Raw genomic sequence first — 15,202 nt, forward strand, 5'->3', positions numbered from 1 at the left:
TCTACATCTGTGCAATCTCTGGACTGTTTATGTTATTGGTTCGTGTTTGTGGCGTCTAAGAAATGTATATTTACCAGTGAACCTTAGGCAGGGTTCTGTCTGCTGGGACATATCGCAAGTAGCTTTATTATCGTTTAAAATTTGTAATTTTAGTGGCGTGTTGCGTTAACAAGTGATAACCATACCTTATTTGTAGCGAAATATAACTCAAAACAGACAACTACACTCCTGGAAATTGAAATAAGAACACCGTGAATTCATTGTCCCAGGAAGGGGAAACTTTATTGACACATTCCTGGGGTCAGATACATCACATGATCACACTGACAGAACCACCGGCACATAGACACAGGAAACAGAGTATGCACAATGTCGGCACTAGTATAGTGTATATCCACCTTTCGCAGCAATGCAGGCTGCTATTCTCCCATGGAGACGATCGTAGAGAAGCTGGATGTTGTCCTGTGGAACGGCTTGCCATGCCATTTCCACCTGGCGCCTCAGTTGGACCAGCGTTCGTGCTGGACGTGCAGACCGCGTGAGACGACGCTTCATCCAGTCCCAAACATGCTCAATGGGGGACAGATCCGGAGATCTTGCTGGCCAGGGTAGTTGACTTACACCTTCTAGAGCACGTTGGGTGGCACGGGATACATGCGGACGTGCATTGTCCTTTTGGAACAGCAAGTTCCCTTGCCGGTCTAGGAATGGTAGAACGATGGGTTCGATGACGGTTTGGATGTACCGTGCACTATTCAGTGTCCCCTCGACGATCACCAGTGGTGTACGGCCAGTGTAGGAGATCGCTCCCCACACCATGATGCCGGATGTTGGCCCTGTGTGCCTCGGTCGTATGCAGTCCTGATTGTGGCGCTCACCTGCACGGCGCCAAACACGCATACGACCATCATTGGCACCAAGGCAGAAGCGACTCTCATCGCTGAAGACGACACGTCTCCATTCGTCCCTCCATTCACGCCTGTCGCGACACCACTGGAGGCGGGCTGCACGATGTTGGGGCGTGAGCGGAAGACGGCCTAACGGTGTGCGGGACCGTAGCCCAGCTTCATGGAGACGGTTGCGAATGGTCCTCGCCGATACCCCAGGAGCAACAGTGTCCCTAATTTGCTGGGAAGTGGCGGTGCAGTCCCCTACGGCACTGCGTAGGATCCTACGGTCTTGGCGTGCATCCGTGCGTCGCTGCGGTCCGGTCCCAGGTCGACGGGCACGTGCACCTTCCGCCGACCACTGGCGACAACATCGGTGTACTGTGGAGACCTCACGCCCCACGTGTTGAGCAATTCGGCGGTACGTCCACCCGGCCTCCCGCATGCCCACTATACGCCCTCGCTCAAAGTCAGTCAACTGCACATACGGTTCACGTCCACGCTGTCGCGGCATGCTACCAGTGCCAAAGACTGCGATGGAGCTCCGTATGCCACGGCAAACTGCAAACTGGCTGACACTGACGGCGGCGGTGCATAAATGCTGCGCAGCTAGCGCCATTCGACGGCCAACACCGCGGTTCCTGGTGTGTCCGCTGTGCCGTGCGTGTGATCATTGCTTGTACAGCCCTCTCGGAGTGTCCGGAGCAAGTATGGTGGGTCTGACACACCGGTGTCAATGTGTTCTTTTTTCCATTTCCAGGAGTGTAGCTACACTCGGAAAACTAAAATTTAATGTAATCCACTGAGACACCTCAAGATGATGGTGGAAGCCCTCGGAACGTGTCGTGAGAGTAAACAAAACGTGACGGATACAGGTAAACGTAGTCATTTTTCCGTTACATATGGACACGTGTGTTTCATCACGTAATATACAACTAATGGAGACATAGACAGAGCCCTGATGCTATTTGGATTTATGGGCTCTTTCTTCGTTATATGCAACTAAAAACCTAAAGAAAAAGAATTGCTGAAGGCAGCCGCGCGGGATTAGCCGAGCGGTTTAGGGCGCTGCAGTCATGGACTGTGCGGCTGCTCCCGGCGGAGGTTCGAGTCCTCCCTCGGGCATGGGTGTATGTGTTTGGCCTTATGATAATTTAGGTTAAGTAGTGTGAAAGTCTAGGGACTGATGACCTTAGCAGTTAAGTCCCATAAGATTTCACACACATTTGGAGCCGGCCGGGGTGGCCGAGCGGTTCTAGGCGCTACAGTCTGGAACCGCGCGACCGCTACGGTCGTAGGTTCGAATCCTGCCTCGGGCATGGATGTGTGTGATGTCCTTAGGTTAGTTAGATTTAAGTATGTCTAAGTTCTAGGGGACTGATGACCTCGGAAGTTAAGTCCCATAGTGCTCAGAGCCATTTGAACCATGTTTTTGAATTGCTGAAGGCACTGGGCGTGTCTGGCTAAGAAACAAAGCTCGATTACAAATTAATTTTACATTTCACTGAGATTTTATCAAATAACACAGCGCTCTGAACCAAAGAACTTTTCTGAGCAGTAACTTAGGTAAGCTGGTGGTCCCCTTGTTGTTCATGGTAGGGGTAACTTATGACATGTTCTTCCGAGCATGCAATGCCGGGGCAAGTTGATGATCACCTGGAGATGAATATTGCCCCATACGATGAAATACATTCTCGTCAAACTGCTCTGTGCGAATGATTCTTTATCGAGTACCTCTGCCATCTGTCTGTGAATCGAACGACGCAATTTCTTGCAAGCTTCAACATGAAACATAAGATTTATATAAAAATGTGCCTCACACGTATTGTTCGTTGAATGCTTCGCAATGCCTGAAACACATATTTCCGTCCGTTGGTTACTTACATCAAAATAATTTAAAAGCCTTTGCCATCTGCATAATTTTTACTCTAAAAGTTTGCGACATCCTGTATTTAGAAGAATGACTATATTCAGAACCTTTTTCATACTTTTGCGAGAAAATGGCTGCTAGGTTATACTTGAGGATGAGCAGGTGTCAATTAAAAATGTATTTACAAGTGTTAACATGCTATGTCACTCTTCTCTAAAAGGTTTTGTAAAAGAGCAGGAAATTTCATTGTTGATGGTCTCGGCGTAATCATGAGCAATGTCTTATGTATTCATTATTATCAGGAATATCAGATTAGATATAGCAAACTATCAGCAGATCACACTGAACTGCCACCGCAGGGAAGGCACCAAAACACTTATACATATCCTTTCAAGAGGCATCGTAAGTATTTTGTCACTCATTAACGATATAATCACCAGGATTGGTGGAAGAATTATCTCTTCCGCCACAGGGAAACAACAATAATCAGAGTCATCGTCGGGGAGGTCCCATACGTCTTTCTCGGAATTTAAGTGTCAAACATAGTACCTGGTACCACTCAAGTGGTTTGTTGTCTAATGATAAATTGTTGATGAGCATGTTATCACAAATCACCGCCACGTCCAAGAAAACTGCGGTTTTTATTAAAAATCGGCAGTCTGCGCTACCAGACAGATAAAAACATCAATTAACGCAAACGCTCGATAACGTAGCGATCTGTTGGTGCATTCTACAAACGACGTACTTGTGTCACAAGGTTTGCTGCAAACTTCAACCTCATCGGAGGGGGAAAATGTATGTAAAATAAATAAACAATACTGTATGAAGTCAACGCTGGGATGCATCCGGAATAAAAACACGTTGATCTGTTACGCAGCTTATTAAATCGAGTAGTTATCTAGGTGAATAAATTATTTTTGCATGACAGCATGCGAACCACAAACTTCAACACATGAGATCTGAACACGAAATGCAATTTCCATTGGAAGAATTCCGTTTTAAAAAGAGCACTTGTTGTATCATTTATGTGTCAAAATGTGTTACTGTCAGAACTCTCGATTCAGATGTGAATTACTGTTGACAATGCTGTCTGCCACAGAACGCCACTTTTTTGTGTGGAATCACTGTTTATTTGTTTAAACTTTGCAAGAGCTAGACAACATGGGAGACGTTTTCCCTAAAAAATTACGAATGCCAAAATGACTTATTCGTACTTGAATTTCACTCTATACGAATGAAATTGTTGTTTACAATTATTTGTTTCAATTGGGTATGGAAGAATAAGACAATATGGGAGACATTTTTTCTCAAAATTTAGAATATCGAAATAATTTCCTAATATATGTCATTTACTCAGAGGTTGTTTCTGACTTTAAAATCGTTCTTAGGTATGTATGAAGTAATTAGCGGTTTAAAGCGACTGTCAATATAATAATATAAACATCCATTAGGCACCTTGTGTCACTTCACCTCATCTCCCTGGAGTGTCTCACAAACCTTTTTGACGCAGTCGAGGCTTCATATGAAATTGTTTGGGCAAGACTCAGTATTAAAGGTTGGCAAAGAATTATAACTGGAACCGTCTGTCGACCACCAGACTCGCCTCCTGATGTAACCTAAAATTGTAGAGAAAATCTGAGTTCGCCTGTACGTAAGAAACCCCATCACACTGTATTCATCGGAGGAGACTCAAATCATCCAAGAATAAACTGGGTGTGACAAGACGTCGTGTGAAAGATTATTAAATACCTTCTCCGGAAAGTATGTGGAACAGACGGGTCTGAAGCCCACTAATGGTGGAAATGTGTTAGATCTAACGGCAAAAAATAGACCTGATCTCCTTGAGGATGTCCGCATCGAAACTGTTTTCAGCGACGTTGAGACGCTTACAGCAACAATGAATACCAAAGTACAAAGGGCAGCTAAAACAAAAAGAAAGCTTATATGTTCAGCAAAGTAGACAAAGAAAGAGTAGTGGAATACCTCAGTGAGGAACTTGAAGCTTTTAGCTCAATATAGGAACAATAAGAGCTGAAGAAGAAGAAGAACGAAGAGCTCGGATTAAAAAGGGTAGAAGATAAGGATGTAATCTTTCGCCTCTACTGTTCAATCTGTACATTGATGAAGCAATGACGGAAATAAAAGAAAGGTTCAAGAGTGGAATTAAAATACATGGTGAAAAAATATCAATGATAAGATTCGCTGACGAAATTGCTAGCCTCAGAGAAAGTGAAAAAGAATTACGTGATCTATTGAATGGAATGAACAGCCTAATGAGTACAGAATATGGATAGAGAGTAAATCGAAGAAAGAAGAAAGTAGTGAGAAGTAACAGACATGAGAACAGGGAGAAACTTAACATGGAAGTAGATGAAGTAGAGAAATTCTGCTACGTACGCAGCAAAATAATCCATGACGGATGGAGCAAGAAGAGCATAAAAAGATACTCTATCACTGACAGTAAGGGTATTCTTGACCAAGAGAAGTCTGCTAGTATCAAACATTTTGAGGAAGAAATTTCTGAGAATGTACGTGCGGAGCACAGCATTGTATGGTAGTGAAGCCTGCACTACGGGAAACCGGAAATGAAATATTTGAGATGCGGTGCTATAGAAGATTATTGAAAATTATGTGTATACAAATGACTGGACAGTAGAGTCCTACGCGTGTAAGAGGTCACCTTCATGTCACAGAAACATCCGCCATCCAAGAATACTTCCACCACCAGCTTGGATGATGCCCTGTATCTCAAGCGGTTTCCTCCGTATGATGTCATTGGCGTGTATCAATTTTAATCGCGACACTTATGTCCAGGCAATCTTTTTTATGAATCGATCGTTCCACCGTTTGTAATAATCGCTGCCAACGCGGTGGCTGTGAAATCAAGAACATTAGTGAGATTTTCAATCTGCAGCGGAGTGTGCGCTGATATGAAACTTCCAGGCAAATTAATACTGTGTGCCGAACTGACACTCGAGCTCGGGACCTTTGCCTTTCGCGGGTAAGTGCTCTATTTGCTCGCGAAAGGCAAGGTCCCGAGTTCGAGTGTCGGTCTGGCACATAGTATTAATCTGCCAGGAAGTTTCATATCAGCGCACACTCCGCTGCAGAGTGAAAATCTCGTGCTGGAAACATCCACCAGGCAGTGGCTAAACGATGTCTCCACAGTACCCTTTCTTCCAGGAGTGCTAGTTCTGCAAGGTTCGCAGTAGAGCTTCTGTGAAGTTTGGAAGGCAGGAGACGAGGTGATGGTGGAATTGAAGCAGCGAGGACGGGGCGTCAGTCGTGCTTGGGTAGCTCAGTCGGTAGGCTACCTTCCCGCGAAAGGGAAAGGCCCAGAGCTCGAGTCTCTGTCCGGCACACAGTTTTAATCTGCCAGGTAGTTTCAAGAACTTGATTTATAGAAATATTTGACACACATCAGTCGATGACCTTCCTTTCTACGTGACCATAGATGTACGAGGATTGGAGAAAGTGATATGAACAGATATTTGATGTTGTGTAAAAACAGATTTGTAAACTAAGACGGGATGAACTTTCTAAGGTGGCATATTACGTATCACTTCAAAGTGGTGGCTAGTTGTATATTATACCATTTCTTGCAACGAATCTGAACCAGTTCCTTGAGAGACGCTGGTAGAGTATTGCGGATCCTTGTTTCTCTGTGCGGACAATAGTTGCTCCTTTGCAGATCATTCGACTGCAGTGGCCTAGGGAGGGTGTGTTATTCTTTGTTAGAGCTATCGAAAAGGAATCTTTGCCATTTTCAGGGTTGTTAGAATCGTTTATTTCTTGGAAGGTGTAGTACATTACTTGGGGAAACGCCTGGACAACTAAAGATCGAGTATTAGAAATATGTCTTTTACCATTCGACATTTTGTGTAGATACATTACAATAAAATTGTATCAGAAGTCTGAGTTGTCAAGCTAAGAAAATAAAAATAACATAAAAACATTATTTTGCGCATTGTATAAGTCTCGGTTACTTTAGAAATCTTGCTGCATCATTATTACTAGATGGGAGCGTGTTTACGATTAGTACCAAGGGGTCAAGATCGAAGAAAATCTAGAATATTTGTCTAGAAAATTTGGAAGCATTTGGCGGCGTGCTGTAGCTCTGTAAATTTGCTGTTCGTTGGAAGTGTTAAGGTACTGAAAGTTAGCATTTATCCTCAATAACTATAGCTTACATTCAACCGAATCGCTTTTGTACCATAAAAATTTTTTTATGTTGCCTCAGTCGTCACAAACCACTCATAGCCAGTATTACAGATCCCCGTTTATTTTTTGTGTTACACATAATGGTGTTGCATAAACTTTTTCAATATTGGCTGAAACGCTGAACCAGAAGACTTTAATTGAATATGAGTAATACCCTTACACTTGCTAAAATGAATTACATTGCTGCACAGAAAAACGAAAATGAACCTTATGACTAGAAAGTTTTAATGTTCAGAAAGTCAGAACTCCGGTGAAACACGTAACTGCGGTAAATGAGACAAAGCAGACACAAATATGCATTAAAATTCATCATTTATACTTACAAGCTCCTTCATTGGGAAAAGAGTGGTAAGGAACCTATAACAAATGTATACAAAAAATGCAGGAGAAATATGACCGACACGTAGTTTTGAATAGCATATGATACGTTTGACTATATGCACGAACTTCGCAGCGTAAACAATAAGGCCTAAATTTATTTATTGTGATGGTTCATTATTTTTTGTACTTAGGAATTCGTAAAAGAAGGAAGTTCTATTTCTGGACTGCCTACAAAATTATGGTTCCCCAATATTTTTCGATAATGTATGACAAGGATATCCTCGAGGCAGCTTCCTTGCTCTTGTTATACTCATTTAAGTCTATCTGTCAGTATCAAGACCCATTTAAAACAAATATTTCTGGAGACTGAGTAAGTAATTACTTTACTCCTTCGGAAGCCATTTCACAGTTAGAAAAAGCTTAAAGCTGTTATCACGTTACCTGCGTCACTGCAAAGTACTGATGAGCTATCGATAAATTTAATTAATTTGAATCTCCGCCTTACAATGCAGTTTCGTAACAGATATCTGATCCACTTGCATAACTCGTCGCCAGATCTGCGTATTCATGTACTCGGCTCGGTAACCGAAGTCGCTAAAGCTAATTCGATCCTGAGAGGGGATGAAATTTTCACTGTCTGTATTTGGCCAGTGAGGGCACTAAAATTGGTAGCGTAAAGTTTCTGATCAATAGTCTTCGCGCCAAAGTCCTGGATTAAGTCCCAAAGCATTCCGCAGCGTCTCATCAAGCAAGAGTACGTGACACTATCGACAGTGATCCGTCTCGTCCATACGATGTGACTTCAAGCTCTGCTGCCCCCTTGGTGGTATTCGAGAGGAGTATACTACGTACCGGCTCAGGGTCGATCCTCTCTCTTCTCTCATAATAAGAATCACACAAACATAATACTACACTATACACGCATCCATTGCACTCAGAAACACTGTGCAAAAACACTTATGACACAGCTATTCGTTACCCGCATGGAAAAGGTCCTATCAGCGCAGAGGAAGAATAGGCACCTAAACCACCCTCCTGGGATACCACAGTCAACCATTGCGATATAACATTTACAGTTTTTTACATGTGCGTTTAATCTTCTTTTCTTCATTGGGGACTGCATTAGGTATTTAGGTGGATGGATGGATAGATCCTGGGCAGGCTGAGGTAAGGGGAATGTCGGCGCACCACCAAAAGATGAGCGCAATGGCTACTTGTCGTCCTAAAGAGTTATTTAAACAATATTAAAACATCAAATATGTTATACACCGCACCGGTTGATGCTTAGGTAAATGATGTACAATAGATTTATTTCATAATAGATGAACTAAAAGTCAGTTACAAGAACTGTTTGCAATAATTCAGGGTAAACACTGAAATCACACAATTGGACAGATGGCCACAATGACGGACAAAGTCAACAGTCCTCCATTCATACTGAATGTAGAACAGTACAACTAAAGGTCGACAGCCGGTACGAAAGTCCCTTGCAGTGAAAGGTGCGTATGCCATTCCCCGGCGATGTCTGAGGTAGCCCCCATGGTCTGCGGTGATTGGCGTCGTAGATTCTGAAGGTTTTCGGAGAGAGCTGTGACTGATGGACTGAAGTGCAGTCGGTGTCTGGTCTGGAGGAATCGAGGAAAAGTCTGACTGGAGAGGTTCTATGACGGCATCTGGTTACAGCATGAACTATTTTGCGACTACGTAACCTGCAGAAGCAAGCAAGTCTACGGTGTTGGTGACCTCTGCTAGCACCGATGCTGCCTCTTGTTGGCTTGCTGAGCGCGCACAATCATTGTCTTCGGCTGGTGTAGCCCCTGCCACTATAGGCCACACGCTTACCAGAGCTGTGAGAGGAGTTGTTGATCGCTAGGGCGAACGGCCGGTGCACGGCATAATGTTCACTGTCCGTAAAGTACGAAGGACGTTCAGACGGGCAGCGCTGGTGGACAGTGGTGACCTTCCGCCGACGTAAGCTTCTACATACATACTCTGCAAGCCTCCTTACTGTGCGTAACGGAGCTTACGCGTGCCACCAACACTCATTACCTCTCCTATTCTACTCGCAAGCAGAGGGACGGGGAAACGACTGTCTGTATGCCTATCTATGAGCGGTAATTTCTCATATCTTGTCTTCGTGTTCCTTACGCGAAATATATGTTGGCGGCAGTAGAGTCTTTCTGAAATCAGCTTCAAATGCCGGTTCTCTAAATTTTCTCAGTAGTGTTCCTCGAAAAGAACATCGCTGTTCCTCCAGGAATACCCACTTGTGTTCCCGAAGCGTTTTCGTAAAACTTGCGTTTTGTTCGAACCTACAGGTAATAAGTCTAACAGCCCGCTTCGGAATTGCTTCGATGTCTTCCTTTAAGCCGACCTGGTGCGGATCCCAAGCACTCGGGCAGTACTCAAGAGTAGGTCGGACTAGCGTCCTACGTGTGGTCTCCTTTACAGATGAACCACTTCTTCACAAAATTCTCTCAATAAACCAAAGTCGACCATTCACCTTCCCTACCTTAGTCCTCAAAAGCTCGTTCCATTTCATATCGCTTTGCAACGTTGCACCCAGACATTTTAACAACGGGACCGTCTCGAGCAGCACCTTAGTAATGCTGTATTCGAACGTTACGGGTTTGGTTTTCCTACTCATCCACATTAGCTTATATTTTTCTACATTCCGAGTTAGCTGTCATTCATCACACCAAATAGAAATTTTGTCTGCCTTGTAGCCTCCTACAGTCACTCAACTCAGACACCTTCCCATACACCACAGCATCATCATCAAACTGCAGATTGCTGCCCACCCCTGCTACCGGATAATTTATGTATATAGAAAATAACAGCAATTCTGTCACTCTTCCATGGAGCACTCCAGACAATACACGTGTCAATGACGAACCCTCACCATCGAGGACACAAAAAATGGTTCAAATGGCTCTGAGCACTATGGGACTTAACATCTGTGGTCATCAGTCCCCTAGAACTTAGAACTACTTAAACCTAACTAACCTAAGGACATCACACACATCCATGCCCGAGGCAGGATTCGAACCTGTGACCGCAGCATCGAGGACACACTGGGTTCTATTACTTAATGCCCTCTCACATATCTGGGAACCTATTCCGCATGCTCATACCTTCGTTAACAGTCTGCAATGGAGCACAGTGCCAAATGCCTTCCGGAAATCTAGAAGTACGGAATCTGCCTGTTGTCCTTTGCCCATTGTTCACAGGGTATCATGTGAGAAAAGCTGAGTTTCTAACGACTGAAACTGAACATTTCCCCGCCAAGGATATTAGGTAGACATCCAAATACTGCCTTCTCCTGCATGTATTTTGAGATAGTACAAACTCTATGATAGACATTTTGCGAATGAGATCTTGGAAACTACGAAGCTGCTCGGCTGTTCGTGTGCTGCTGTCATGAGCGTCTATGGGAAATCGCTGAAGGAAGGTGAAGTGGGATACGAGGTATTGGGTGCTCACGTCTATCACAGAATGTTGATGTCGCAGGCTTGCCTTTCTCTGTAAACTAGGATAGGTCTGTGGAAGGTCTGACGAGAGAGTATGGACATATGTTGACTCGGTGTGCAATGTGCCCGCTTCAGCCACGCGATCACTGGAACCTACGCCGCTCTGAGTTGCAGGCCATCATTAGAGGAGGGGCGTACGAGCAGCCAACTGGCAGTCATACCACTTGACAATGGCCAAGGAGTGCTTGGCCGAGAGCTCGTGTTCAAAATGGTTCAAATGGCTCTAAGCTCTATGGAACTTAACATCTGAGGTCATCAGTCCCCTAGATTTAGAACTACTTACACGTAACTAACCTAAGGACATCACACACATCCATGCCCGAGGCAGGATTCGAACTTGCGACCGTAGCAGCCTTGTCGTTCCGGACTGAAGCGCCTACAACTGCTCGACCACAGCGGCAGGCAGAGCTCGTGTAATTTTAATCTTTCGAAGCGACTGGAAATCCGAGAACCTTTTATTCAATGTTACCACCGTGAGACTCTGCATTCTTACAGAGTTTGGACCATGAATCAAGCATGTAGCCTGGTAGGATGAATCAATTTTCTTGTTGCACTGGTTGCTTTTAACTAGAACCTGTGATAGTAGACGATCCTTCACGGCATTTCTGGATTATATCCCGCCTCGGGCATCGATGTGTGTGATGTCTTTAGGTTAGTTAGGTTTAGGTAGTTCTAAGATCTAGGGGACTGATGACCTCAGATGTTAAGTCCCATAGTGCTCAGAGCCATTTGAACCATTTGAGATTTGGATTACGTGACCATTATCGCCGACCACATGCATCCTGTCATACTTGATGTCTTCCTGAATGACTCCGGCCGGGATGGCCGTGCGGTTTTAGGCGCTTCAGTCTGGAAGCGATCGACCGCTACGGTCGCAGGTTCGAATCCTGCCTCGGGCATGGATGTGTGTGATGTCCTTAGGTTAGTTAGATTTAAGCAGTTCTAAGTTGTAGGGGACTGATGACCACAGATGTTGTCCCACAGTGCTCAGAGTAATTTTTTTCTTCAATGACAATTGTATTTTCCAGCAAGATAACTGCATAAGATCAGAATTGTCCTACAGGCGTTAACGGACAAGAAAGTGAACTGAGGCTAATACCTAATCCACCAAATTCCCCTGATCGAGCCACAGGGAGAACTTCTGGTATGCTACTGAGCAACAGCTCCGCACCCATAAATCACGAACATGAAATTTGCAGGAACTGCGTGATCTGCGCATAGACATCTGGTGCTACACACCTTCGAAAACCTACGAACGATTTGTCGAATCCACAGGAAGTTGTATTGCCGTTCTATTGCATGCCAAAGGTCTCCCAACACGTTATTAAACAAATAGTCATTATATTTGCTTCCTCAGCGTACATTATCATGTGTGTCGAAAAGATTTTGTTACGAAGTTGATGATCGTTTTGAAACAATTTATGATGTCATCAATGTAATTTTTTATATTTGACTGTTAGAGTGAGGAAATACCGAAATTGACTGTCCTTATCAAGCATACTGTTAATGGCAATGTGTTTTCAACATCTCATTGAAACTCCACTTTTAAATTTCGATATTTCGATGACGAATACCCCAAGAATGTACTACTACGTAGGAACTTATATTTTGGTAAATATGACTCTGTAAGTATCGTATCCGTTAACGTATGTCGTATCAAGTAAATGTTTGGATTTATGCCAAATAATATCTCAATGACGACTCTTGGCGCGTCACCATCATCTTGGACAGTTTCAGTACCAGGCTGGGTCAATTGGGAACATAAGCCTCGCCATCCAGTGCTGTTTTCCTACCATCTTCCTGTGCTTGCTCTTGTCCAGTCCTCATCTTTTTTATCACTCCACCACACCTTTCAGCCATCTATTCCTTGGTCTTTTTCTTGGTCGTTTACTTCAAATCTCTATTTCATGTACCTTCTTGGGAATCCTCTTGTTTTCCATTCTTTTTATAAGTGTCCATACAATGTTAGCTTTGAAGTTTCTGTCCTGCTCCTCGAGGATTCCTCTTCCGCTATTTCCCCTACCCTTTCATTCCTTATCCTGTATCTCACTGTAATTCCTATCCTACGTCTGAGGATCATCATTTCACATACCTGTAGTCTGCTTACATCTCTTTTCTCCATTACCTATGTTTTAGTATTGCGATGTAGTAACGTCTGTGCATTACTTCCTTGCTTCTCCTGTGGGACGTCTTTGCCCCACACCAGGCTCTTAACACTTCGCAAGAATGCTTGTGTCTGTCCTCCACGTTCACTTATCTCTTTCTCATTTCTTCTATTTTCCTGTTTCACACTTCCTAAGTACTTGAAATTCTCCATTTTCTTCAGTTTCTCGCCTCCAGTCCTTATTTCACCAGTTGGTTTATCTTTATTTTCAGTTATAACCAGAATCTCACACTTGTTTACATTAAATTTCATTCCATATTATCTGGTACTTTCTTCCCAAGCGTCCAGCTCTTCCTGAATCTCCTCCTTCCTGTTTCCTCAGATCATCAAGTCATCTGTGCACACCACTACTTTCCACTTCTCCAGTTTTTTCTACCACCTTTGTCATTATCTCGTACAAGATCACACTCAAGACGACAGGTGACAATGTACTGCCCTGTTTCTCACCACTTGTTTGCTGGAACCAACCAGCCCTTTATTTCCTCACTTTCACACAACTCAGACTACCACAATAAGTCCGCTCTACTCTGCTTGGCTTTTTTATTGCACTCCCATCTTTTCTAGTGCCTCCCAGACTTTTTTCTACAGATGTTCACAAATGCGTCTTCTGCACCAAGAAAGGCCATCACAATGTCTTCCCCATACTCATAGTGGTGCTCGTGGAGCTGCCTTTCTATTCTGCAGGTCGTAATTGTCTTTTAAAAGGTATTGTTTCCTCAGCGACTCAAGCTTCTTTGTCTTGAGATTGGTGGACATCCAAACGTTGATTGTACAGAAAGTCAAGTCTTACAGAAACTAACCTGAATGGGTGACGCTTGTCAATTTACATTGTGCTATAATGTTTAATTTTTGAATGATTACAAATTCTCCTTGTAGTGTCAATAGCAACAATGATTTATGCCTTAGGCTTCCTGAGCCTTCTCAACGACGACATCCCGGGCAACGCTGGCCTGAAGGACCAGGTGATGGCCCTCCAGTGGGTGCAGCGCAACATACGGGCCTTCGGCGGCGATCCGGACAAGGTCACCGTGTTCGGGGAGAGCGCAGGAGGATGCTCCACGTCACACATGTTCTTGTCGCCGGCTGCCAAAGGTACGGGAGCCACCAGGTCCACTCACGTATCTGAAACAAGTAACTGATCCACACGCCTCAATACTGAGCAAACGTAACGTTACTGCAACAAGCTTTGCTTACATTGTAATCTAGGACAGGCGACGATCGTAAATGAACTCTGATGAGGTCAGGATAAAGGTCTATCGCAAATGCGGCCGATAATTATTCACAAAATTAATGTTTTCAGCAAAATCATTAAGGGGACTGCATTTTTCACTGAATTTTAAATGCTGCCACATAAGCACAAAGGAAAAAAAAAAAAGATTCACGAGAGACATCACTCTAATACCGTGTAACACGCCTCAACTCTGAGAGGAATAGGGGCCACAATTTATTTCACGTATGCCATTACAGCTGAAGCCACTCATACTCTAGAGCTACTAAATTGGGGGAATGTGGATTCCTGCATTCCACCCGCTGTTCCACATAGTTGCAGATATTTTCTGTGCGATTAACTATGCACTTCTGTTCTAATGTACTTCACATATATACATCTTTGATCAATTTGACCTTATTTTGCTGAAAGTGGGCTCAAACTAGAAAATAAATTGCTAAACATTAATTATTGGAAGACTAGGAGAGTTATTAATAGCTGTATACAGCTTCATACACTTTTTAAATAACAGTACTATTATTTCAGTGTTGTTTTTACGTAATGCATTCGTATTATAAGGTCAGACAGTGATGAACACGCTTTCAGGGTGAATCACATGCCGCTACCTATAGGTTTTATGCAACTCGTGCACCCGTGTGTGGGATTTTCATATTCTCTTACTGGCTACAAGCAAACTATTAGTCTTAGAGAAGAAATGAACGGTACCTTTTTGTAAGAAACTCAATGTACTTAAATTTTGTTCAGGGATACGTTGTTGCTAGAGGCCGTATTTTTCGAATTATTCAAGAAAAAACGTAATAAAGTGACCTTCAAATGCTTTGTTCTCGAAAAATACGAAAATCATGGCCTCTAGGTGGAGATGTATCGCAGTATAAAATTTAACTAAATTAAATTTCCTACAAAAGCTTCTGCCATCATTCCGTAGATCTAATAGTTTGCATGTAGCAAGCGAGAGAGTATGAAAAAGTTGTACATGGCTTT

At 43.5% G+C, this 15,202-nt stretch overlaps 1 protein-coding gene across 1 annotated transcript in view; it reads left to right on the forward strand.

Annotated features, from left to right (window-relative positions):
- The window catches only part of LOC124805331 (venom carboxylesterase-6-like), a 140,096-nt gene that overhangs the window by 63,773 nt on the left and 61,121 nt on the right, over positions 1 to 15,202 (forward strand). Inside the window, exon 4 of the mRNA XM_047265852.1 lies at positions 13,900 to 14,085. Coding sequence (XP_047121808.1) covers positions 13,900 to 14,085 — 186 coding nt within the window. The remainder of the gene's footprint in view (positions 1 to 13,899; positions 14,086 to 15,202) is intronic.

This window comes from Schistocerca piceifrons, chromosome 7 (genome assembly GCF_021461385.2).
Source record: "Schistocerca piceifrons isolate TAMUIC-IGC-003096 chromosome 7, iqSchPice1.1, whole genome shotgun sequence".
NCBI classification, from domain to species: Eukaryota; Metazoa; Arthropoda; class Insecta; order Orthoptera; family Acrididae; genus Schistocerca; species Schistocerca piceifrons.